At 41.0% G+C, this 27,196-nt stretch overlaps 1 protein-coding gene across 3 annotated transcripts in view; it reads right to left on the reverse strand.

Moving 5' to 3' along the window:
* Positions 1-14,714: 14,714 nt before the first annotated feature.
* The window catches only part of CEP57L1 (centrosomal protein 57 like 1), a 28,179-nt gene continuing 15,697 nt past the window's right edge, over positions 14,715-27,196 (reverse strand). For all 3 annotated transcript variants that reach the window (XM_030447621.1, XM_030447619.1, XM_030447620.1), the window contains 7 exons: positions 26,709-26,825; positions 26,341-26,418; positions 24,309-24,404; positions 23,504-23,578; positions 23,181-23,410; positions 21,252-21,396; positions 14,715-15,213 (listed from right to left, as the gene is read on the reverse strand). In XM_030447621.1, coding sequence (XP_030303481.1) covers positions 14,992-15,213; positions 21,252-21,396; positions 23,181-23,410; positions 23,504-23,578; positions 24,309-24,404; positions 26,341-26,418; positions 26,709-26,825 — 963 coding nt within the window. In that variant the 3' untranslated portion in view covers positions 14,715-14,991. The remainder of the gene's footprint in view (positions 15,214-21,251; positions 21,397-23,180; positions 23,411-23,503; positions 23,579-24,308; positions 24,405-26,340; positions 26,419-26,708; positions 26,826-27,196) is intronic.

Here is a 27,196-nt window from a genome sequence, read left to right on the forward strand (position 1 = left end):
ACCCAGCACTTGGCCTTGTTAAACCTCACTTTATTGACCTTGGCCCACTGGTCCAGCCTGTTCAGGTCCCTTTGCAGAACCTTCTTGCCCTTACACAGATCAACACTCCCACCTGACTTGGCGTAGTCTGCAACTTTACTGAAGAAGCACCCAATCCTCTCACCTGTATCATTAATGAAGATACTGAACAGGACCAACCCCAAAACTGAGCCCTGTTGAACACGACTGGTGACCAGCTAATATCTGGATTTAACTCTGTTGACTACGACTCTGTGGCCCCTGCCATTGGGTCTTTAACCCAATGAATAGTATATATGTCTATGCCATGAGCTGCCAGCTTCTCTAGGAGAATGCTGTGGGAGACAGTGTCAAATGGTTTACTAAATTGCAGGTAGACGACATCCACGGCCTTCCCCTTGTCCACTAGATGAGTCACCTGGTCATAAAACAAGACCAGGCTGGTCAAGTAGGAATGTGATGGAGCAGGGAGGGTCTGACATATGGATTCTTATAATTTTCACTTTTCTTTTAAGAAAGAGCCTTCAATCAGACCCCAAAAGACTAACAGCAGTTGCAAGTCAGAACACCTCCAAAGTTCTTTGAAGAGTGCCTATCTTCCATCAGAGAAAGGACATCAACTAACAAATCCTACTGTCCGAATAAAGTTGTGGCTCAGGGGTGAACAACATTCTCTTCACACATACACTTCTCAAATCTTCACATGCTACAAGAACTTCAAGTATGCTCCTATTTCTGAGTTATCACCCCTCCAGGATTTGATTTTGGCACGATACTGCTACCACAGATTTCCAAACAATGGTGTACTAGAGATGGCTGAGTTTGGCCTGGCGCCAGAATTGAAGAATCTGCTGGCAACACAGCACACATTTTTAGAAAAATTGAAATGTTTTCTCCTCCTTCTTCACTTCATTGCAGGCTTGGTCAAGGTTTTGGAGGATATCAGTATTCCTTCATTCTTGAACAGCAAAAATGAATGTGTTCCTTAAAGTTCTGTCATCTTTCTGTACAGCAATGTGGATATTATTCCATTGTTTGAATTGGGTTTTTTTGGTTTTGGGGTTTTTTGGGGAGTGTGTGTGTATGTGCATGTCTGTATCTTGGACTCAGGCATCACAAACAGCAGCACTTTATCTGCTATTTCTTTTCCAAAGACTTTTGAAAGTCCAAATAAGTATCAACTGATTCTCCTTTACCCAGTGCTGATGGATACTGCTGATACATGAAGAGATACTAACAGGTAAGTTACAGTTTGCTGAAGCCCAGCAAAACTCCTGGGATTTAGTGGAAATGCATGTAATCTAATTTATTATCTCATTGTTTCAGCAATAGAAGGCCATCTGTGTTTCTATTCCATGCTTTACTTCAGCTTCCTTTTTACTGTCTTGTTTAATTATTCTGTTGTTTCATCTATGAAGCTCAGATCTAGAAAGCAGATACCTGAAGCTTATGATGGTAATACAATATAGTTCCTCAAATATTAGATAACTAGATACTGAAGATCAAAATGAGCGAGAGCACTTCTCAGTTGCTCTTTAATAATAATAAGGGTCAACTCCATGGCAGAATGAACGGCTCAGGTAAACTCTATAACACTGTAGGTCTTGTGCCCTCCACCATACCCTACTAGCCCATTGCATTCAAAATCACAGACTATCCCTCATCCCTCCCTCTCCCAGCCTGCTCCTATGAGGTCATGTTCAAGGGGTTTTGTGTGGAGAGAAGAGTTTGACTCTCTTCTCCTCGCACCTTAACACTGACAGCACTGTGCTCCTGGGGCAGTGCTGCCCTGTGTCCCCACTATGCCATACCTCAGCCCCACCGTGGGCCTAAGGAGTGAAAGGCTGCACCAGTATGGCCAGTTAGACAACTTAGAGCTTAGTTAAACAACTAACTAAGGGCTAAAGACCTCTTACGTGTCCTAGGTAAACCTGCAGTTTCCTTAGCACTGTTCTCAGTCAGTGGTCACTGGCTGGGCTGTGCCCTGCTGCCCCATGCAGACCCACAGGTACAGCCCTTGTGGCAGAGCTCTTCAGTGGAGAAAGGAGATGGGGAGGACAACCCACAGCCCCTTTTCATTCCTCCACCCTGGCTAGCCCACTTCTTGACTGCAAAGTGGAGGTGTACATCCTGCCCAGTCCCCAGGAGAGAAGGGTTGTGCTGTCCCAGAGACAATCTTGTGAGCTCCTACAGTTCCACACCACTCCCACTCTCTCTGAAGAAGAAGGGATTAGTCCTAGGATTCAAACCCTCTGCAACAGGAATGCTGCCTCGCTTGCTAAGTACCATGCACAGGGTAAGTCTACATAAGCAACATCACTCCCTCCCTTCCTCCAAAAGGAAAGAGAACTTAAAAACAACCACAAGGATGTTTTTGTAGAGATACTTCAACAGTGTAAGTCTTTAAACAACAGCTCTGGTCTTTTAGTTTCTCCAAAAACAGGCCACCCACAGAAATATTTTAAGTAGTATCCTTGCAGAAGTTTGGAAGGGTAAGTTTCAGGGTTTGGCACAATCAGGACAATATTCCAAATTCTCCACCACTCTGATTCCACAAGAATCCTTCTGAACCATTTGTGTCTGCAGCCCAGGGCACAGTAAGGCCAGAGGAGAGATCACCACAGATTCAGGGCTCCATGTGCTGGAATTTGGACACCAGATTTCCAGGATTCTTGTTGACTGAAAAAACCACGCATACAAGACAAGGATGGCAACATTTAAACTCCTGACCTTTCTCATAAAAAACACCAATAAATGCATTTTCTGTAGGACTTGTGGTTTTAAGGCAAAGTCAATAACATTCTTTTTAAACCTCTTGAAAAGCAAAACACATCAACAGTGAAAATATCTGAGTTCTTGTCAAAAGCACTTCATAATTTGTCCCAATTGTCTTGGACCATATCAGAATTTTCTCATCATCCACATTCATTCTGTGAGAAATAAACACTGGAGAGCCTGGAGTTAAGAACATATCTGCTATTATTCTCAATAATTTAGAAATCTCACAAGACATAGCAAATTTAGTAATAAAATAAATCACAGAAGATAAAACCCAAACAATTGTTATCTATTGTGTATAGTTCCAGAAGTTTATTCACTGTCAATGATTTGTAGCACTCATAAAATTAAATAATTAAGCAACTAAATAAAAGAAGAAAGCAATCTGATTTATTTTTGAATGGTGACTCCTCTACAGTCTACACCCTATTAATTGAGATGACTCAGCCCCTTGAGAGTGTCTTGCTGTCTCAAAACATCATCAAAGTAATAATATGGAAAAAAATTCTCTCCAAACTTTCTTCTTCCCATCTTGGACCTCCTCAAATCCAAGCAGCCAACACTATCTACACAACACCCAAGTAGCTCGTTATTTCACTTACCTAAATCCAATTTTGTGATTGAAGTATTTCCTTTCTAGTAAAACCAATCTGCTAATAAGATTGAAAGTCACATGTATGCAGTCAAGCTCATTACCCACAAGCCTCTAGATTTTTTACATTGATTTTGATCTTCCTCTGTTGAATTCCTTATCAGAGACTTGGATGTTTCATAACTATACTTCATGGTAAAAAAAAATGCTTGTCTTACCTGGAGAAAACAGCAAATGTCCTCCAGAGCGTAGGTGTGTGAATCATCAGCTCTTCCTGTGTCACTACATTCACCAGATATTATCTTCCTGTCAGGAAACTTTCCCTTTCTGATGGAAGTCTTGCAGCCCCCTGAGCTGCATTACTGTATTCCTCCATGATGTGGCTCATTTACTTCTGTTTATCTGTATAAAAAAGACACTGTCATTTTTGCTTTTCTGGATCAGATTAATTAGAAGGCCACTGCATTCCCACTGTGTGACGAATTATAGTTTGAGAGTAATCTCAAAGATTTTTTCCCCTTCCTAAATGTTTATGAACAGTACTTCCTACCCAATGATGAAAAGGGAATTTCAGTCGAAACACACAATCCCTCTGGGCAACTAATACTGACCATAAGCAGACAGCTTAGAGTGAATATCCAGAGGCAAGCATTAATAGTTCTTTATTTTATTGTTAATAGTTCTTTACTTTAGTACAAAAAAAGTTATTGCTAACACTGTTTTTCATCAACAGCTATTCTGCTAGATATGTTTGTTATAGACCCTAGGTTTTGGTTCCTACCTGATAGTGAGGATAAAGCTGTACAATAACACTGCTGTGCACAAAAAAATCTCTTCCATCTAAGCAAGTGCAAATATTTACTCTGGACTAGCTGAGTAATTCTGTCTGTGAAAAAACTTGAATAGAATCAGAAACAACCAGCAAATCACATTTGAAAGCAAAGCAGTTTAACATTACTGGAAACTTAAGTAGTATATATATCAACATTAACATGAGAGAATAACATCAAAACAACAGCTAAACAGTCAAAGACCATCGTGCTGTTGTATTTATCCACAAAATGTATGTATACACAAAATGTACCCTAAGCTGTCCCAGTAGAAGTATTACTGTGAGGGGGGGAAAAAAATTAGTTAATATAAGGTAAATGGTGGAATTCATTCCGGTGAACCTAGAAATTTCAACCCCACTTTAAAAATTAAAATAAAAATAACACAGATGTATCAGAACAGCACAAAAGCATCAGGGAACGAGGAGAACCTTGTCCTAGCCTATCTAACCCAGCCCTGGATCCCTGTCCTTAAAGAGGAGGCAACTTTCACACCGTAGGAGGAAAACTGCCTTTTGGTGCTCGTTTCAGGAAGGGGTTTCACACATTTTCTTTTCAAATGCCCACAGTGCGACCTTCTGGGCCAGAGGAGAGCTCCGGGATCCCTGCAGCAAGCCAGGGAGCCCTACCTGATGCGGCACCAGGGGCGAGGTTGGTGCCGTGAGATCCCTTCTCCGGCAGCTCTCTGACTCCCTCTGCACGGCATCAGCCGGAACAACAAGACGCTGTGCTTCTGCCACCTGTAAACGGGGCACACGTCGAGCAGATTCCTTTTTACAAGTATACGAATATATAAAAGCTGTAAGAGCAGGGAAACATCTAGGATTTGAGTTTAATTGGGAGCTGTCACATAAAAACCGCTGCAGAGACGGGTTCGTGTTATTAGTTAAACAAAAAGAAGTTTTTGGTGCTGGTTTACTAACGTGCAAACATTATGACCCTCCCCATCCTCTCTTTACGTGACTTTAAATGATCTGTGTTTTAAGGATTGTGTGTATAGATGGCACACAGCTCACTGCATCACAGGATATGATCTCAATGTAGTGCATATAAAACCACAGACTGATTTTCCTTGAGTGCTTTATACTGTTCGCAAAAAAAAACTTTTCACTTTCACGGATTTAATTTCGAGTTGCCACTTGGTAAAGAGCAAATAGAGCTTTTTTTAAGCCAGTGTACATTTTAGCTACATACCTATAAGCCTTTCTTCAGTATTACCCCCTTTTCAGAAATAAGAAGCATCCTTTGGAATTGCAACAGAGCTGCAGAAAAAGTTAACATGATGCTGCATACAAGTGTGTATAAACCAAACATTTGTCATATGTATAAACCAAACATTTGTCAGCCCCAGCCCAACTCAGATGGTGAAATTTACCATAAGCAAGCTTAATGGTATGAAAAACCTTTACTAAAGCAGTAAAATGTATTCAATTACCAGACATTTTTTGACAAACTCTTTTCTTCCACCTCTATTTTTGTAGTGAAAGCCCTTCAGAAGACCATCTGGATGCTTGTCAATTCTATGTATGTATATTACTGCCCACAGCAATGCAGTGGAGTTCCTTGACAAGCATCCTTCACTCAATTTAGTCAACTTCCTTCCTAATATGCCCATATCACAGAAGGATATGGAAGCACACATGACATAATTTTTTATGTAACAGAATAAAATGAATGCATGAAAATTAAATATAAATAGGTGAAAAGTGGACCATTAGAGAAAGGGGCTTCTAAATCTTGTCCAAAAGCAATACACAGGAAACTCCACTGAGACTCTTCAGAGCCCTTAAGAGGCAGGACTGGGAGGAGTTTTGTGATCATCTGTCACTTCCATTGCTCTAAGGCAAGAAAAAGTAGATCTGTTCCCTTAATGTGTTTGTCTATCCTGTTCTTAAAGATGGATAGTCATCATGGGTAGTCAGACACCTTCTAATCTAGATACCCGTGTTTAACTTTCACTATCATTGGAAAGCTTGAATTTTAGCCCACTACTTTCTGATGTATTCACAAGTGCAAACAGAAGTTTATTCCCTACATCTTTACAGCAGTCTCCCACATGGCTGAGGACTTACCACCTAGAGAAAATGGAGTGGAGACATAAGTTCAGTTCCTTTCCTTTTTGTCTGTTTTGCTCCGTATATTCTCCAGGTAGTCCACAGCTTCCTTGAAGTGTAATGCCAAACCTGGGTATATTGTCATAGTCTGCATCTCATCATCACTGGGGAACTGCCCCTGTACTCAGCTCTGGTGAGGCCACACCTCGAGTACTGTGTCCAGTTCTGGGCCCCTCAGCTCAGGAAGGAGATTGAGGTCCTGGAGCAGGTCCAAAGGAGGGCAACCAGGCTGGTGAAGGGACTCGAGCACAGACCCTATGAGGAGAGGCTGAGGGACCTGGGGCTGTTCAGCCTGGAGAAGAGGAGGCTCAGGGGAGACCTCATCGCTCTCTACAACTCCCTGAAAGGAGGGTGTAGCCAGGGGCGGGTTGGTCTCTTTTCCCAGGCAACTTTGAGCAAGACAAGGGGGCACAGTCTCAAGTTGTGCTGGGGGAGGTTTAGGTTGCACATTAGAAAGAATTTCTTTACGGAGAGAGTGATCCAGCATTGGAATGGGCTGCCCAGGGAAGTAGTGGATTCTCCGTCCCTGGAAGTATTTAAAAAGAGACTGGATGTGGCACTCAGTGCCAGGGTCTAGCAACCGCAACAGTGGTTCAAGGGTTGGACTTGATGATCTCTGAGGTCCCTTCCAACCCATCCAATTCTATGATTCTATGATTCTATGAAAGTAAGAGCAGCTGTCCCATATGTGAGCATTCTGTTTATTCATCCCAGCCTGTTGTGTGAAGTTAGTTCCTCTTCCTATAAAAAGGAAATACTTGACACACCAAGGAGATTAAAAGTTTTGCTTATAATATATAACATGAAATGAATTTAGTTTACGTTTTGATGTTCTCTTCCATTTAGACCATGATGAAAAAGCTGCTGCTCCTGGCTCCCATGTACTCAGGTCTTGAAATTGAGCGGTTGTATGGAGACATGACTTTTTTATGATGACCAAAAAAAAACCAACCAAGAAGAGAGACAATGCATTGCTATAATCTTACACTCTCCTTCATTCCCCAGTAATTTCTTGTTAAGCATAACCTCTAACTTTTCTTTTGCTATCAGGAACCAAACTGTGTGAATGTAATTTGTCATATTTTGACTGCCAGACTGAGGAAAATAGGAGAAAAACTGTTTAGGGCCAAAAAGTTTCAAGTATGCTCCTGCTCCCAACTAAAAAATGCCATCTCCTCCCTTCTTCATCCAGTTTATTAAGAACACTTCAGAAAGTTTAGGTAATTAAACATTAAATTTGATGTGCTGAATAAACCATTTTACAAAAGCCTTCTGCTTTTGCTTTTATTTTTTTCTGAAAAAAAAAATTTGCTGACATTCACTATTTTCTCCCCAATTCTTTCACTTTAAACTAATATTTGAAACTGACTAGATTAAAATGAATGAAAGAATTTACAAGAAATTATACTTTTTGACAAATGTACTGTCTGCAAATAATCCACTAATACCAAATTCACAGAGTTCTAATGGGAAAAACTGGCTTCACTTCCTTTGTGAGGATTTTTGAAGTAGTAGTGTTCTCTTTGCCACATCTGGAATAACAGTTGTCTATTTACTTGTCAAAGGAGATCATAATCAACCAGAAAGAAAAAGAAAAAGAAAAAGAAAAAGAAAAAGAAAAAGAAAAAGAAAAAGAAAAAGAAAAAGAAAAAGAAAAAGAAAAAGAAAAAGAAAAAGAAAAAGAAAAAGAAAAAGAAAAAGAAAAAGAAAAAGAAAAAGAAAAAGAAAAAGAAAAAAGAAAAATAAGTTGTCTTCTTCAGGAAAGAACCAAGTCACTGCAGAAAGATTTGAGAGTGTTTTCTTGAAAATAAAGAAGAAGAGGCTAGGAAGCTAGTTCATTTGTATGCAATCACAGAGCATCTGTATCATCTATTTGTCAATAGTCTGCTGAATTTGTTTGGCTGCTCTGGGTACATGGTTTTCCTTTTTTCCCTCATGAGATAACAACAGGCTTGACTTGACAAACACAGGAGATGGTCAAGAAACTAAACACAGCAGCGTGGGATGTACCTTTGGGGATCTTCTTGGCTGATGGCATCCCAAGGTCTTGGGCATATTCTTGTCTCATCTTGTGGAAATGGACTCACTTCTACTAAGAGCTGCAAACTAAGAAACCAGGTGAAGGAATCAGAGAATTCAGATCTCTGCACCTGAACTGAACAGCTGAGAGAGGAGGAAATTCAGGTAAAACACCAGAGGACTAAAATGGGGGGGAAATGTTACCTAAAATGTCGGACTAAGAAGTTACTGAACCCAGACAGGGATCTGGGTGAAAGCAATGAGAAGCAGCAGTATTCATACACTCCTATAGGAGAGCTTGAACTAACAACTTAAGAGGTGAAATCTGACACTATAAGCATAATATAATCAAGGTAGAATAGTAACCACACCTTGGCAGCAGGATATGAGATGCTTTAGAAAGACTGAATTTATGGTAAAGGTAATGAGATAGTCTGGTATTTTAAAAAGGAATTGGCATTTATGAATGGCTAGCACCATTCAAAGTTCAAAAGGGAATGCACATGCATTAGATTCACTAACTTTGGGGAATACAGATAAAGTTTTTTACCACATTAGTGCTAAAAAAAGTCTACTATGCTTTAACAATGGCTTTATTTAGTCACTGAACCCAGACAATATTTCAAACAGTTTCGGTAAGTGCTAAGAACATTAGAGAAATGATAATAATCTGTGTTAGAATGGGAGAACAAAACCAGACCTGAATGTAAAAAGTTAATATAAAAAATAATCTAATTTAGAGAAATTAATTAAAACAATTAGAAAATTCAAATGCAACGAATACTTCAAGGGTTTTAACATTGGAGAAGCTGTAGAATCTTTTAATCAGTGGTAACATGTTAACCAGAACTTGCTCTCAAAATAAAAGCAGGGGGAAGAGGTTGGAAGTGAAGACACTGAAGCTGAACAAAAAGTTAACAAAAACAGAGAACTACAACAGAAAAGAAAAAAAAAAAACCAAGAAAAAAAAAGAAAGTTTCAAATCGGAGGGACAGAAAGCCAAGAACTAAAGCAAGAAATACCATCTAAAATTAAAATTGTTAAGGAAAATAAAGAGCAGACAGTTCTTCAGCTATATAAATCAGAAGGAACCAAGAGATAATAAATTTTATTAAAATTATACTTCTATGCAATGGTGGAGTTCAGATTAAAATAATTTAAATATGGCTGTAAAATTTACCTAGCTCAGCTTTCTGAGAACACAGAAAAAGAGTTAGGTTTCCAAAGTGAAGCAACAGGAATATAAATTACCATTTCTGCATCTAAAGTAAAACTTTTGGCAAAATAGTAGAACTGCCCATAAATAAATTCAGGTTGCAAAAAGAAGTCATCTTAAGTATCAGCAAAATAAAATCCTGTAGTAGTCTGTCTTCCTGAACCACACAGCCCTGAGACCCTGATTTCCTAGTTTTGGATCAACGAGACTGCTCATCATAGGGAAGTTAAGGTAAGCATCTTCTCAGGACAGGCACACACATTTAGACCAATGCACATGAAGCTGACACAAAAACAGGAGGAAAAATGATTGTATGCTGTACAATGCTCAAGATTCCCAGGCTCTCAACAGCCCAGAACTTAGCCAGTACTTCTGAAAAATTTTCAGAGCTACTCTAGGATCCCCAGAAATCAAAGGAAGGAGTTGCACATCTCATCAGAATTTTTCTGGCCAAGCTCTTTGTACAGTATAAATAGCTTTGTTAAGCTCACCAATCACCCCAGACTCCTCCTGCAGCTGGTAGAGAGAGCCAGGCATTTGGGATAAGGTTCCTCTGACCTGTTTCAGCTGCTCCCTCAGGGTAACACTTTCAGAAGCACTTGCTTCTCTCTGTTAATGGACAAGAGACTACAGGACCCACATGGGAGCTCGTGGAGAGCTTCAGGTTAGCACCAGAACCACGACCCAAGAGACAGAGGCTCCACAGCAAGCCCCAGCAGGGGATACTGCAGAGACAGCCCAATCCCACATCAGTACAGGCAATCTGAGGAAAACAGAAAAAGCTTGATCAGAAATAAGAGCATATGATTTATTATCTCCACCTCCTTATCTTTTTTTAGTGTTTATAAAAATCATTGCATGTTTGTACAGTATTCTTATTCTGGGAATGTCTTTAAGTCCACATAAACATCTGCACTTAGTTACATTAACCAGTATCCAAATCCCAGTGAGATCCTGCCCTGATTATTTTGTGGGGAGTGTTTTTGCCAGCTTCTATTCCCAGAGCACACTAGATTTACAGCTTTGTCCAATCTCCAGCTTTGCTGGTTAGAAGAGTGTAACACACATGCCCAAACTGAATGCCTTTTGTACTAGGACAAAGTCTTTCCATCAGGCTTAGGTAACAAGCCACTAATTTGTGCCAGCATATTTCATTAGCAGCAAGTGAACTATTGTTGGATTCAATTTGCTGGTCTGTATTTTTAATTATACTGTTTGACCTATATCTTTTGTCCAATTTCCTTAATGTCTAGCCATAAGATATGACCCTGGATTCAAATAATAACAAAACCTGTTCCGGAACTTTTGCTTAACTCAGCATAAAAGAACCCAAATTTGGGGTAATAAACCAATTAATCTTTTTTTTGGGGGGGATTACTCTGGTTTTGTCTGCTGCCCTGTACAGCTAGATTCAAAACATTCATTTAAAAAAAAAAAAAAGTTTCATCTGAGAAGACAAGCAAAACCATGCAGTATATAAATCATAAGTATCTGCAAAAGAGTACAGCAAGCACTTACCAAGCCAAAACATACTGTTCTTGAAAAGAAGCCTGCTCTGACCAGTATGTTTTCTCCAAATGCACGTTTACAAAGCTCCAGCCCAGAACTTCTTTGAAGCATAAGACATGAAGCACCCAGATCCCAGCAAAACACACTACGATCAGCCTGCCTGATTCTCGTGGACCTGAACCTCGCCAACCCTTATGCACAAACCTAACTTCCCCACTCTGGTTTCTGGAGAATTATTCATGGCTGTGCACTTCTTTGCAGGCTTATTTTATATGATTGACAGTTGCCTCAAACTGTAAATATGTTACAAAATACACAGCTGATCTACCCTACCTGCCCCCTGCCCCAGGAAGACAATTTTTCTGTGTTTCTTCCAGCAAGAAAACTTGTTTGGGATACACTTCCCCCATATCCAATTTGGCTGTCTCACCCCATGCTGAAGCACATCTGCTTTGCTTTAATTTGTGAAAACACATGCATTAGAAAAACAAAAGCTCCAGGAAGACAAAAAAAACCCACAAAAAAACCCCAACAAACAAGATGACAAACAAAACAGCACATAGGATTACTCACAGAATCACAGAATTGGAAAAGTTGGAAAAGACCTCTAAGATCACCGCATCCAACCTTGAACAACACCCCTCCCCAGAATAAAATAAAATAAAATAAAATAAAATAAAATAAAATAAAATAAAATAAAATAAAATAAAATAAATCATCATGCCCACTAGAACATGTCCTGAAGTACCTCATCTACTCAGAATTTAAATATTTCCAGGATGGTGACTCCAACACCTCCCTGCACAGCCCACTCCAGTGCCTTACTACTCTCTCAGTAAAGAAATTCTTCCTCAGATCTAGGCTAAACCTCCCCTGATGCAACTTCAGGCCAGTTCCTCAAGTCCTATCATTATTTATGTGAGGGAAGAGTCTGACCCCCCCCTCCGCACAACCTCCTTTCAGGTAGCTGGAAAGAGCAATAAAGTTTCCTCAGCCTCCTCCAAACTAAATCCCAATTCCCTCAGCCTTCCCTCAGAGGACTTGTTCTCCAGACCCTTCACCAACTTGGTTGCCCTTCTCTGCGCTTAGTCCAGCACCTCAATGAATTTCTTGTAGTGAGGGTCCCACAACTGAACACAGCACTTGAGGTGCAGACTGAGTACCACTGAGAGTACAGGGACACCATCACTTCCCTTCTCCTGCTGGCCACACTGTTTCTGATACCAGCCAGGATGCTGTTGGCCTTCTTGGCCACCTGGGCACACTGCTGGCTCACATTCAGCTGGCTGTCGACCAATGCCTCCAGGTCCTTGTCCACCAGGCAGCTTTCCAGACACTCCTCCCCAAACCTGTAACCTTGCACGGGGTTGTTGTGACACACTGCAGGACCCAGATTGGCCTCGGCCCATTCAGTCAACCTGTTCGTGTCCCTTTGCAGAGCCTTCCTCCGGCTCAAGCAGCTCAACACTCACACCCAACTTGGTGTCATCTGCAACCTTGGTGAGGAAGCACTCAATGCCCTCACCTAGATAAATGATAAAGATATTGAACAAGACTGGCCCCGAAACTGAGCCCTGGGGAATACTACTGGTGACAGGCTGACAACTGGATGTAACTCTGTTGACTAAACTCTCTGGACCCAGCCTTCAACCAGTGTTTTGCTCAGTGAAGAGTATACTACATGAAGAGCTGTCAGCTTCTCTAGGAGAATGCTGTGGAAGACAGTGTCAAAATGTTAAAATACAATGAAATATTCCAAGTTGAAATTCAAGTGATGTACACCTGTCACCTAATGTAAGCTTGCATATCATCCATTCCTATTTTCCCCAACCAAATCCCAGCTCCTGGCTCTGAGCAAGACAGGTTTTTCAGTTCTCCATCCTCTTCCAAAGCAAGCAGAAATGCAAGACACCCAGTGGCTGATAGGACTGGGTTCAGCCCTTTTCCTTTGCCTTTCCCTCCAGCCACTCTCCCCTGAGAAAAAGCAAACGGAGCAGTCTTATTCTGCAACTGGACAGCCCCTGTCAGCACAGACATCTGAGGACTATTCAATGCTTCCATTGTTCAAGCACTGCCCCATCCAGTACCTGACTGACTGACCCAAAGCTGCTGTCCTCCACCACAGCCCCTTGTACAGGAGAGGAGCCAGGCTCCTTCTTTTCCAGCTCCAGCCCCAAAACGGCCTCCTCTCCCTGGGTTTTTACAGGCAACAAAAATACCACATTACGGCACAGAGGGAGCAGGTGATTGATGTGCCACCTCCCTGCCCAAACAGATTTGGCTGTACCTATAGCAACCCCAAGCTATAGGAGCTGCAATGTCCTCTCAGGTCTCAGCCACAGAATGCAACCTATGTCAGGAAAATACCATGTTTAGAGCAGTGTGAAGTGTTTTAAACATACAACATGCTTTTCTAAGCCAGAGATAATCCATAAGTAAGAAGGGTGTCTAAACAATTTCAGAGAGTGTAGGAAACCCATACCTGAATACCAGTTGAACATCTTCCACAGTCTTGATAAAGATGTTTAGTAAGTATAAACTCCCCTCAGGAGCTTATACACACAACTCCTGTCATAAACCGTAAGAGTTTACTCTAAATTTTAATTAATTGCCTGAATTTTTTTACCATCTTTTCTCTTGAACAGTGCCAGAGCAAAACTTACTAATCCAAAGATCCACCTTTCCTTCAGGACCATACATTATTCATATATATATATATACATACATATATTCATCTAGAGGCCTTTATTCAAACCCCTTGACAACAGAGCATGCCTCCAATTTTTATTCATGCTTGAACACAAGCTTGAGAAGCACTTCAGGACATGCTCTAGTGGGCATGGTATATGTATATATATTCATTTTAATATTATATAAAATAGAAATATCATAATATAAATATATATAAAATATATATATTGTAGCAGAGATCTACACCTGAATCTCACTGAGGAAGCTATTTTTTTCTAACATATGCAAACAACCAGGAAAATCACTATCAGTCAGTAACCTCAATACAAGAATTTATTGCAGCTACATAACTACCATGAATTCAAAGTCACTATGTCTTTCACCACTAGGTGTACATACACAGTGTGGGATGGAAAAGAGCAGGGTCACCATTAGCATATTGACCCATCTTGCATTTGTATGAGTACATGAATTCTACAACACGTACCGGTATGCAATTTAAAACCTCCTCTATGACAAAACATCAATTATTTTATACTGTGGTAAAAGAAGGTTCTGCTAATGAGAAGATAAGCACTCATGGTTTTGGTAGGGGTCCCTCCCATGCACTTACCAAGCCCACTCTCGTGTTTTTGTGGTTTAACCAAGTCACGGTTTGTGCTTCCAGTTCTTAGCTTGTCCCTAATACTAAGACTGGTAATAAAGCTTACAGAGTAAATAATATTAACAACAATGAAAACGTATATAAAGAAGAGAAAATACCTCTTCTGCCTCAGTTGCCATGATCTGAATATTCAGTTTTTAGAGAAAAGGGAAACCACTGTTTTTATTTGAGCAGAAGCACTAGTTTAAGTCATTCTGGAAAAGCAAGGTCTAAGTATTTCCCTGTTAGCAAGGGGAATAGGACACCAAAGAATGCATGCTATTTTAATTATAAAAAGAGGTATAAAATTTTATTTGGTGAGGCAACAAGCATAGCATTAATTCATTAAAACACTTTCTTACAAGTCAGTGTAGTTGAATTATAGCTACCCCAGGTGAAAGTTAATGATGTAGAGAAGAAACTGACCTACTAGCAAATAGGCAGTTTAGAATATATATCCATATGAGTGATGTATCCATTTTTTTTAATCTATTTTATTTGAAGAGGCATTTTGCGAAACACAAAATTTACTGGCTGTCAGACAACTTCAGAAGCCTTTAACACAGTAAACTTCAGAACTATTACTCCCACATGATATCATTGCTTTTCAAAGCTGACTGAAGTTTCTGCACATTTTTTAGCAGCTGAAGAGAGCTTCTGCTTCTCTGCCCAGGACAAGATTTATACACATGTTCCCTTGCAGTGACTATACTCTCCTTTGGATCCTTTTGGTCACCACTCTTTAGTTTGACATGACCTGCCCCTTGCTTCAGTTTCTGAGTCCTTCTCTTTAATTTCTGCACCTAGGGAGAAAAATCACTAATGAGAATGTTACATACTCAGAAGACATACAGCTGTAGAGTTTACTGGATCACTATCAAACTCCAAATTAAAGATGTCTATGGGACATTTTAAAACAAGTTAAAACCTACTAAACTGGGAAACAGTTGTCTCACAGATAGCACTACAGAAACTTGACCTCACCCACACAGAAAGCATTGCAGAAAATTGACCACACCCACACTCAACAGGCTGTTGAACCCCATCATTCCCTAAGGTAAAAATGCTTGCTTGAGAGAGATGGATTATCATCTGTTACCAATTTATATTAACAACAGTCTTTTTCCATTTCATACTGCACTGTAACAAAAAAATAAACAACCCAATGAACCTATACAATACATACTGTTTATTATCAGTTATTGTATCGAAACAGTTTACTTTAAAGCCTCATAACAGAATTGGAAAACAGAATAAACTGGGTTAATTGATAAAGAACGTTTTTTTAAATAGTAAATAACAACTCTTGACTTGCACTTGGCAAATGGTATCAAATGGAACCGGTGACACCGAATGTGTGCGTTGTGAGCAAGTAAATGATCTCCTCAGGCAGGTGGTTAAACTGACAGAAGAGGTTGAGAGACTGAGAACCATTAGAGAATGTGAGAGGGAAATAGACTGGTGGAATCACACCCTGAGGCAGGGGCAGACGGGAGAGGTTGAGGAGATGATGGATCCCCACCCCTCCTGCCACCAGACAGAAGGAGAGGCCTTAAGAGACACGAATGAATGGAAGGAGGTCCGGCCTCGGAAGGGCAAGAAAAAATCCTCCCGACCCCCTCCTCCCTCCCAATTGCCCTTGAAGAATAGGTATGAGGCCTTGGAAATTCAGGGACATGAAAATGTAGTTACAGAGGTAGACTCACCTAGTGAACCACCTAGGACTCGTCAGTCACCCCGTGTCCTTAGGACTTCTTCAATCAAGAAGGAAAGGAGAGTAGTTGTGGTGGGTGACTCCCTTCTGAGGGGGACAGAAGGGCCCATCTGTCGACCGGACCCATCCCACGGGGAGGTCTGCTGCCTCCCTGGGGCTCGGATTAGAGATGTTAAAAGGAAACTCCCTAATCTTGTGGGTCCCTCTGATTACTATCCACTGCTGATTTTTCAGATTGGCAGTGATGAAATTATCGCAAGAAATGTAAGGGCAATGAAGAGTGACTTCAGGGCCCTGGGACGGCTAGTTAGGGGGTCTGGAGCACACGTAGTGTTTGCCTCCATCCCTCCTGTAAGAATGGGTGGGGAGGTATATAGGAAGAGTCTACAGGTCAATGAGTGGCTAAGAGACTGGTGCCAAAGACAGGGTTTTGGTTTTTTTGATCATGGGATGCTATATGAGACACCTGGCCTGGTGGTGACAGGTGGGATGCACCTGTCCCAGAGGGGGAAGAGGCTTTTGGGGCAGGACTTAGCAGGGCTCATTGAGAGAGCTTTAAACTAGATGTGAAGGGGGAAGGGGAGAAAACTGGGTCTGTCAGGGACAAACACAAGAAGAACAAACCAGGGCCCAAAGGCAGTTGGTCTAGGAAGGATTTAGTCCCACCAGTGTGCTCTGTTTGTTTCCTGAAATGTCTGTATGCTAATGCACGCAGCATGGGGAATAAGCAAGAAGAGTTAGAGGTCAGTGTACGGGCTAAGGGTTATGATCTGGTAGCGATAACAGAGACATGGTGGGATAGGTCACATGACTGGAATGTGGCCATGGATGGTTATGTACTTTTTCGGAAAGATAGGGCGGGGAAGCGAGGTGGTGGAGTTGCTCTTTATGTGAGAGAGCAACTAGAATGTGTTGAGTCTTGTGCAGGGGCTGATGAGGGGCAAGTTGAAAGTTTGTGGGTAAGAATTAAGGGGCAGGCTGGTGTGGGTGATACAGTTGTGGGGGTCTACTACAGACCTCCTGATCAAGGCGAAGAGGTTGATGAGGCCTTCTACAGGCAGCTGAAAGCAGCCTCACAACTTCAGTCCCTAGTCCTCATGGGGGATTTTAACTACCCTGATATCTGCTGGTTGACTCACACAGCCAGCCTTTCACAGTCTAGGAGGTTCCTCCAGTGCATTGATGATAACTTCTTAATGCAAATGGTGGACAAGCCGACTAGAAGAGGAGCGCTGCTGGATCTTATACTAACCAACAAGGAGGGCCTTGTCGAAGAAGTGGTGGTCAATGGCAGCCTTGGCTGCAGTGATCATGAGATGGTAGAGTTCAGGATCCTGTGTGGAAGGAACAGAATACCCAGTAGGACCAAAACCCTGGACTTCCACAGGGCAAACTTTGGCCTCCTCAATCAACTGTTAAGAGAAATCCCATGGGACAGGGTGTTAGAAGATAAAGGGGCTCAAGATAGCTGGTCAATATTCAAGGACCACTATTTGCAAGCACAGGATCAGAGCATCCCTATGGTTAGGAAATCTAGTAAGGGAGCTAGGAGACCAGCATGGTTAAAAAAGGAACTGCTGGGAAAACTTAAGTGGAAAAGGAAAATCTACAGGTCATGGAAGGGGGGGCTGGTCACTTGGGAGGAATACAGGACTGTCGTCAGAGGATGTAAGGAGGCAATTAGGAAAGCTAAGGCCTCCTTGGAACTTAACCTTGCAAGTCAGGTTAAGGATAATAGAAAGGGCTTTTTCAAATACATAGCTAGTAAAACTAACGCTAGAGGCAATATTGGCCCACTAAGGGATGAGATGGGAGCCCTGGTGACAGAGGATATAAAGAAGGCAGAGGTGCTGAACGCCTTCTTTGCCTCTGTCTTTACTCCTGCAGGGTTTCCACATGAGCCCCAGATTCATTTAGCCCCAGAAGTAGTCAAGATAGATAAGGAATTTGACGTAGTAGATGAGGATTGGGTTAGGGATCAGCTGAGTAATCTGGACATCCATAAGTCGATGGGTCCAGATGGAATGCATCCAAGGGTGCTGAGGGAGCTGGCGGAGGTCATTGCTAGGCCACTTTCCATCATCTTCAGTAAGTCATGGGTAACAGGAGAGGTGCCTGAGGACTGGAGGATAGCAAATGTCACTCCAGTCTACAAGAAGGGCAAGAAGGAGGACCCGGGTAACTATAGACCGGTCAGCCTCACCTCCATCCCTGGAAAGGTGATGGAACAACTTGTTCTTGTCACTATCTCCAGGCATATCAAGGACATGGGGGTCATCAAGAGCAGTCAGCATGGTTTTATCAAGGGTAAATCATGTTTGACTAACCTCATAGCCTTCTATGAGGAAATTACTAGGTGGATAGATGATGGAAGAGCGGTAGATGTGGTTTATCTTGATTTCAGTAAAGCATTTGACACCGTCTCTCACAGCATCCTTGTAGATAAGTTGACCAAGTATGGGTTTGGTGATCAGGTAGTGAGGTGGATCAGGAACTGGTTGAAAGGAAGGAGTCAGAGAGTTGTAGTCAATGGGGCAGAATCTGGTTGGAGGTGTGTGACTAGTGGAGTCCCTCAGGGGTCGGTACTGGGACCGGTGTTGTTCAATATCTTCATCAACGACTTGGATGAGGGTATAGAGTGTACCCTCAGCAAGTTTGCTGATGACACTAAGCTGGGAGGAGTGGCTGACACACCGGAAGGCCGTGCTGCCATTCAGAGAGACTTAGACAGGCTGGAGAGTTGGGCAGGGAGAAACATGATGAAGTTCAACAAGGGGAAGTGTAGAGTTTTGCATTTGGGGAAGAACAACACAATGTCCCAGTATAGGTTGGGGGCTGACCTGCTGGAGAGCAGTGTAGGTGAAAGAGACCTGGGGGTCCTGGTAGACAAGAGGATGACCATGAGCCAGCAATGTGCCCTTGTGGCCAAGAAGGCCAATGGCATCCTGGGGTGCATTAGAAAGGGTGTGGTTAGTAGGTCAAGAGAGGTTCTCCTCCCCCTCTATTCTGCATTGGTGAGGCCGCACCTGGAGTATTGTGTCCAGTTCTGGGCCCCTCAGTTCAAGAAGGACAGGGAAGTGCTTGAAAGAGTCCAGCACAGAGCTACTAAGATGATTAAGGGAGTGGAACATCTCCCTTATGAGGAAAGGCTGAGGGAGCTGGGTCTCTTTAGTTTGGAGAAAAGGAGACTGAGGGGTGACCTCATCAATGTTTTCAAATATGTAAGGAGTGAGTGTCAGGGAGATGGAGTTAGGCTTTTCTCAGTGATGACCAGTGATAGGACAAGGGGTAATGGGTGTAAATTGGAGCACAGGAGGTTCAAGTTGAATATTCGAAAAAATTTTTTTACTGTAAGGGTGACAGAGCCCTGGAACAGGCTGCCCAGGGGGGTCGTGGAGTCTCCTTCACTGGAGACATTCAAAACCCGCTTGGACACGTTCCTGCACGATGTACTCTAGGTGGCCCTGCTCTGGCAGGGGGGGTTGGACTAGATGATCTTTCGAGGTCCCTTCTAACCCCTAGGATTCTATGATTCTATGAAAAGGTCACTCTCAAAGATAAAATTAGGCTGGAAGCTTTCTACCAATTCAGGCTTTAAGTCCATCTCTAAAAATAATTAACTGTAATTGCATTCTAGAACATGTTATTAACTGTGAGACACAGAGATTACTGCAGTATTTTTAGTGCGTCAGGTTTCAAAAGCAAAAATATGCATCACAAATATTAAGATTGGTCTGTACAAAATCTGAATCATAATGTCTGTGTGCAAAAGCATCAGAAAAAATTATAGACATCAAGGGCTACAGGAGTGGCATGTATTGATAACCAGGGTATGACAGACAGTAATCAAACAGAAAAGCACAAAGAATGTGTTATTTATATCATGACTCTGAGGCGTGTGCTCTGATAAGACTGTACCAGACCACAGATGACTTGCCAGTAGATCAGCACCCTGATAATAAGCAAGGATGACAACAAGGTTGCACCATATTATATGTGCTACTCCTCATCATCCCAAAATGAAGGCATACTCCAGCCATAAAGATATGCAAAACAAGCAAACAAAGGTGCAGTTTTTGGCCATTGTCTAAGGTTTCTGGAGGATAAGTCGGCAAGGTCCTGAGGCAAGGAATAACACCATAATTGTTGGCTCCTTAAGAATTTAAGAGATTTATTAAATGGCAAAACAGGGAGAGAGGAGTCAACAGTCAGTGTTCTTTGTCCATATTGCTAATATGCAACTCTGACAACTCTGCTTTGACATAGGCACCTTGGTGCTTGCAATTACATGGGGCAACAAAAGGTCTGAGTGAGTAAAAACTATCACAGAATGAATGTGAATAAAACTGGTCAGATTTAAATTAACTATCACTCCCCCTTTCATAAGGTCTAATGCTGAGTCTTGTTTTGTTTTCTGTATAAATGAAGTTCTTAAATTGAACCAAAAACATAAGGTGGAAGAACAGAAAACTATCAGACACAACTATGGATTCTATTTTTGATCATATGTTCCAAACTAAACTGCTAGAGAACTGTTAAGCTGTTCATCTACAGAAGCATGATTCTATATGGGCATGTATGCAAAGCTGTTACCTATGGCTCTAAAACAAAGACTGATAGAATGCATAGTGGCTAAGGGTTAAACAAAACTGAAAGGATTGTCTGGCTATGATTTTGGAGAAAGTGTGGTCAACAGACTACTTGGATAAATAAAAGCTCCAGTAATATAAATGACATTTAGCCCAGTTTGTTCAGGAATATAGCTTCCATTTTCTCATTCTCCATAGGGAGAAGACACAAAGAAATAAAATATCAATGGTTTGTCTTAATGCAGTGAGAAGAAGTGATGGACTGAGCAATTCAGCTCTGTATGGCAGAACTGCCACAAGGCAGGAAGTTTTACCAATAACATATATTCCTAGCTGCCAGCTGAAAGCTCTTTTTCTGGATCAAAAGAAGGAATTGAAGGTACAAGAAAACCAAGCTAGCAGCCTAATTATAATCACCCATACTGGAATACCTTGACTTAAGCATTCCAGTGACATTCTAGCCAATGAGAGGAGGCAGAGTTGTGGCAGCCTTTCAACTAGTATGTTACTACCTAAAGAGTTTACATTTTATTCTTACAGTTGCTTGATGCTTTTTCAGTATGGATATCTGTTCTCCTTTAAACTCCATTTCTTTTACAAGGCAATCCAGCTCCTGTTCTAGGTCTTCACGAACTCTGGAGTCTTGAGTCTCCTCTATCTTTTTCCGAAGTTCTTGATACTCCCTGTCAAAGACAAGACTGACACACTAAGTATTAATGGTTCTTTCTCTAGGATTTTTTTCCAATATTTTCAGTGTATTGCAGGGGTTGCTAGCCATTTCATAGAATCAAAGAATGTCAGGTTGGAAGGGACCTCAAGGATCATCTGGTCCAACCTTCCTATTATTATTGTTTATATGACATGTCTCAGTACCCTGTAATTTTGTCATAAGTAAAGCAATTTAGCATTATTTACCCTCTTATGCAATACACATTAATCTAGAGTATATTCACAGATAAAAAATTTTCCAATGGGTATGATTTTCTCATTCCAAATTTCCCACTTTCATTGTAGCTGATGGGCATCTTGTTCCTCCTTCTTGACATAGTCATAACATCTACATGTGTAATAGTGTGCAAAATGCAAATTTGGAAAGTTAAAAACTTGTGTGCACTTTGGAAAGTAGAAAAACTTATTTTCACTTCCTGCCCAATTTTAGTGCAGACTTTGAAAGCTTAGAAAAATACAGAAAAATACTGTTTAAACTAATGCATTTGAAGTCAGAATTTTTGTGACAGTTTATTCAACTTAAAATATTCTACTGAAAAATATTTGCAGCAAAGTGTGGTAATTAATTAAATTACCAGCCTCATTAAAAGAAATCGTGTAGATCTACTTGATCCCTAGATATCTGAACTAATCAAAACACAAGGCCCTCTCATATAAATAATTCCTTGACAAAGCTCACAGCTTCTTTTCTGCCTTCTGAGCAACCACTGCTCCTTGACAATTTAATTGAAGCAACTAGTTGTTGCTGTCACAAAAAATAACACAACAAAAAAACCTACAAGCCTGTTCTCAAGTTGCCACGAGTAAGCTGAACATTGCTTTTTGAAGAAGAGACTGATGGCCAGCTTAAGTTTTGCCACATCAAGGATTTCAAATCAGTGTCAACATCCTGATTTAACCAACACATCCTCCTTTGTTCAAACCAGAGCTCATCATGTCAGCATGTCTGCTATGATCAGCTACATAGACATGGCTCATGATTCTACAAGCTTGCATTAATGGGAAGATGCCTAAGAACATGACAGTTGTTATCCACGTTTGCTTGCATGGCTAGAAAGATACACGTGCTCCCATCTAGTGCATCTGCTTCTTCCACACCCTGCCCATTTTCAGTCAAGAATCTGTCCCTCTTTCACAGATGCCTTACAGGACTGGTAACTTCTGCTGTCAACAAGGAAAGGGTATAAACACCAGACTGTCTCAGCACCAAGACCCATCACATGAATGAAAAGAACAAAGAAAGAGTACACAGGAACAGGTTAGACACTGTGATAGGACTATTCTCTCCACAGCTGTACTAATTTATTCTGACATCCAAACAAGCTGCATGCTGCAGGTTTACTCCACATTAACACCACCTTTGCAGCCTTCTCCAGGAGAACATTCCTGTTCTACTCTGTAGATCTCTGATGTTTAAAATTCCTAAAAAACACAGGTCTGAAAATTTTTTCACGTGCTGCAGCTGTTACTTCAGTAGCAGCTCAGGTAAGTACAGGAAGCAGTGGCAGAAAAACCTGGCTGAAGAGTGTGTTGTTTGCTCATAAAGTAAGTTAAACACTTAAACAGGAGAGAAAGAACTTTTTGAATGAGAAAAATCCTACCAGTCAGGCCTGCTCAGGCCACTCTGTCAACAAGTAGTCCTTCACACAGGCTAGGTTCAACTACAGCACACACCTGTAGCATCACAGAGCTACCACTGAAGTCACTTGTATTCATAACACCAGAGATGAGTACTCACAAGCTCATTTGGCCCAGCTCATCTTCTATGGCCAACAGAAGGTCCGAAAGACTTTTGGTAGGAGTAGGTGATGTGGGACAAGAAGATATAGATTTTGAAAGTGTACAACGTCCCAAAGTCCCAGATGTTGCTCCTCCTGGGCTTTGTGATGAGATACGTGGATGGCGATGCTTCATAATATGCAACACACTCTGTACGTTGGCACTAACAGAGTGGCTGGAGCTGACAGACTTAAAAAAGAATCATTAACTGGTTTACGGAAGTGGTTAACAATTACAGTAAAGAGACATGCCAATTTACTGAAAATATTTGGTTTCACTCACCTTCCCAGCCACAAAAGGTAGTTCACCAGCTTTTACATGTAACTGTGGAAGGTGCATTTTCATTGTAGGATTTTTCTGCCATAAGATAGACAGAAAAGTAAGACAAGACATTCCACTCTGCTGATCCAACAGCACAAACTTTTTTTTTTTTAAAGTTAAGTAAAATTCAAATAAACAAGCAGAGAAATGCATCACATCATTTTCCCTCCAGTTAAAACATTTTCCCTCTAGTTAAAAAATTACTACCCTCCCTATATGTGGAAGAAGCAGGATTTGCCAAAAGCTGTGACAAGTAAATTTTATTCCATGTGCATTCAGAAGATAGTTTGACAATTAGGTGGACGTTAAAAAAATCAAACACTGGCTACTTAAGTTTGCAAAACCACAGTTGCAAAATTTTGACTGACCCGTAGCACGTGATGCAAAACAAATTTTCCTGATTTCAGCAATCCCCCCAAAACACACCATCTTAAGATGCCTACTTAAAATTGCTTTGGACACTAATTTTGCCAGATAAACTGAAAGGCAGCTGAGAAAGGACATGGGGGATGGCAGTAAGACAGTAATAGAGGTTACTGTCGTGCTGGGAAAGGAAAGTTATCTAGTAAGATGCTACCAGCCCCAACACTCTTTTAATTACCAAAGGGAAAAAAAAACTATTCAGCAATGTTCCCTGCTTTGGAAATGGAGTAAAGTGCAGCAGACAAACCAAGTGCCTCTTACATCACTGCTTCTCACAAATTCCAATCACTATGCAAGTCCTATGCTATCAGCAACAGAATGCTAATGAAAGCTTTCATGTTACCTTCTTAGTTTTTTTCTTCCTGTTTTCTTTTTTAGGTTCATTTTGAGACATTACTGAAGACATCAAAATTCTGTTTATCTCAAATCCTGCTTGAAGCTGTGGGGACAAGCAAAAAAGAAAACAACCATGGCATGGTCTTAAGGTGTGCCAGGGGAAGTTTAGGTTGGATATAAGAAAGAATTTCTTTATGGAGAGGGTGTATAGGCATTGGAATGGGCTGCCCAGGGAAGTAGTGGATTCTCCGTGTCTGGAGATATTTAAAAAGAGACTGGATGTGGCACTCAGTGCCATGGGCTGGTAACTGCAGCAGTAGTGGATCAAGGGCTGGACTTGATGATCTCTGAGGTCCCTTCCAACCCAGCCAGTTCTATGATTCTATGATTATAAGTATGAAATAACAGGGTTTAATTAATTCACTCTTTCATGCATGAATGAGAACCAGTAAAGGGCAATATTAACTGCCCTGCTTGGAAGGTATAAGCAAAATGTAAAAACTGGACAGATTATGAGAATGGCAGAATACTAAGCAGAGCTCACAGCTCTGTCTTAGAAGTCATCATTTTCATAATCAGCTGCAGCAGCTGTATTTTTCCACTGTGACAACCAGCAAGTGGGATAAGCCAGTCCTCTGGCATGCTGAAGGTCTGATCATAAAATCCAAAGAATACGAACATTCGGATCCTACAGCCTGGGGGCAGAGAGAACTGAGCTCATCTGTGTAACACTGAGGTCAAAGCTGCTGGACAATCCTCAGAATGCTCTACAGTTCAAAGTTGATATCAAGGTCCATGATAAACAGGATAATAGCCATTCCCAGTTAAACATAGGACAAGGGGTTTGTTTTGGCACGTGTTAAAGTTCCAGCAAAACAATGCCAGAGGTCCATCACAAAAGTGAGATTATTCTGGCTTTTCTGTCATCAAAAGGAAGTGAACTACCCCACACCCTGTGTTTCCCAACCAAGATCCAACAGACCTAGATCCATCTTGCAGTGAACTAAGATGATACTAACACTTGTTTAGTAATCAGTTTACTAGACCTAAGTCCTTTCTTGAGCAAATGTTTACATTACTGCTAACGTCAGACTATCTGCTCTGGGAAAGTCATTCTTATTGTGTTTTTTTCAGAAGATAAAATCTCCATGCTAGGCTTCTGCTCTGCAGAAGAAAGCAGTTTAAGAAAGAAACCAAAAAAACCAACTGTGTCATTCGACTGGATTCTGGAGGTGATCAGATACCTGGGCCTGCATGATATTTCAGGCTTCCTGGACTGATGAAAGCCCATCATCTCTGGATGAGGTATAAAAACTGACAGGAGTGATGAATTAATTTAAGCTGTCAGCTTCGTTCATGGTTAGGTGCTTTCAATGTTATTCTTTAGGTCTGCATCCTCTCACCCCTCCCTAAGGGAATGCCACCACAACTGCTCACTTTAAACAAGGCGATTACTTCTCAGTGAAGTGAGATTTGGGATGCTCCTACTTTGCCTCTTTAACAAAAGGTTCCTTTGATTTTACTCTCTTTGGCAAATATCCCTCTTTCAGGTGGATGATGGCCCAACAGAGTTATTGTGGCTTCACAGAATCATCAATCATTCAAGCTCTCACCTAAAGAACAGTGTAACAGTATCACTGATTAAAGACTTTTCCAAGTATAGTTGAATATATTAGACTTCAGCAGATCTTAACAAAAAGAGGAAACCAAACAGAATAACCACACTTACTTGGGGTATAAAGTTTCTTATATGTCCACTTTCTAGTTGCTGTGACTTAAGGTAATCTGATTTACAGATTTTCTGGAAATTAAGACTGATGAACTGTATCATTAATACAAAACCAAGTAGAATCTTCCTTGATTAAGATACACAACACAAACTTTCTATTATGTAGTCCATAAATGACCTAGGTTTGGTTCCAGGAATCCTCCCTGGGTAATAAACATATGGAATTTAAATGTAACAAGAAAGGGGATTTCGGACAGAGAGAATAGCTTTCTTCAGTCATAATAAAAAAAAATAACAATTTTCAGTCTACCTGAGTAGTTTTGCCTTGTATTAGCTTACGCTGATGCTCTTCTTTACAAAGCTTTTCTTCTAAGTGTTTGATCTTGGCCTGAATTTGAAGACAAGAATGTTTAGTCACACTTCAGTTTGCCATGCTGAATCAGAAGTCTGAAGTAGCTTGCAATTGTAATTTGGGATAAAACAGAACTGTAGGAGTTTTTAAAGCCCAGACTGGAAAAAAAGAATCCTGCAAATGAAGCCAAGGTGACATTCAGGTAGGTAGGCTTTATGGTCTTAGCTTTAATGGAGGGGACTTTTATAAAACTTACTCCTATGAACAGTATGCCACACAAATTATCAAATTAATGACTTTCAGACTGTCATTCAACACATGCTTACTTCTGCAATTTTCTGAGTAGCAGTAAGTTTAAGACATTCTTTTTCTAACAATTCAAGCTTTTCAAGTTTTGCATGCAGTTCCAACCGGTTCTGATCTTCCTCTTTCTGAAGCTGAGCCTGGAAAAAACCAAGCAAGTCAATTGGCAGCTGACTGAAATTGTTTCAGACAGCCAAAAAAAACCCTAAACACACTAAAGTAAAGGTGTTTAACTAGTTTAAATTTCATACATTTTAAATTGCAAAGTGATGAAAAATACCAGACAGACAAAGAAGGTTTAAGTTTCCAGCAGCCTTTTTGTCTACCAAATGTGCAAGTATTAGCATGGTTTTGCTCATTAGGAGTTCCACCTAGGGAGTCCTTTCACACAGTTCATTGACTGGCTGTCATCAGCCTGTCACACAGGAAATTGTTTCAAGTTTGCCACCACTCTGAATAGAGCTGAGGAAAAATGATGTGTATAAACAAATTCAGATTTTATACATTTCTC

Source organism: Calypte anna, chromosome 3, assembly GCF_003957555.1.
Source record: "Calypte anna isolate BGI_N300 chromosome 3, bCalAnn1_v1.p, whole genome shotgun sequence".
In the NCBI taxonomy this organism is placed as follows: Eukaryota; Metazoa; Chordata; class Aves; order Apodiformes; family Trochilidae; genus Calypte; species Calypte anna.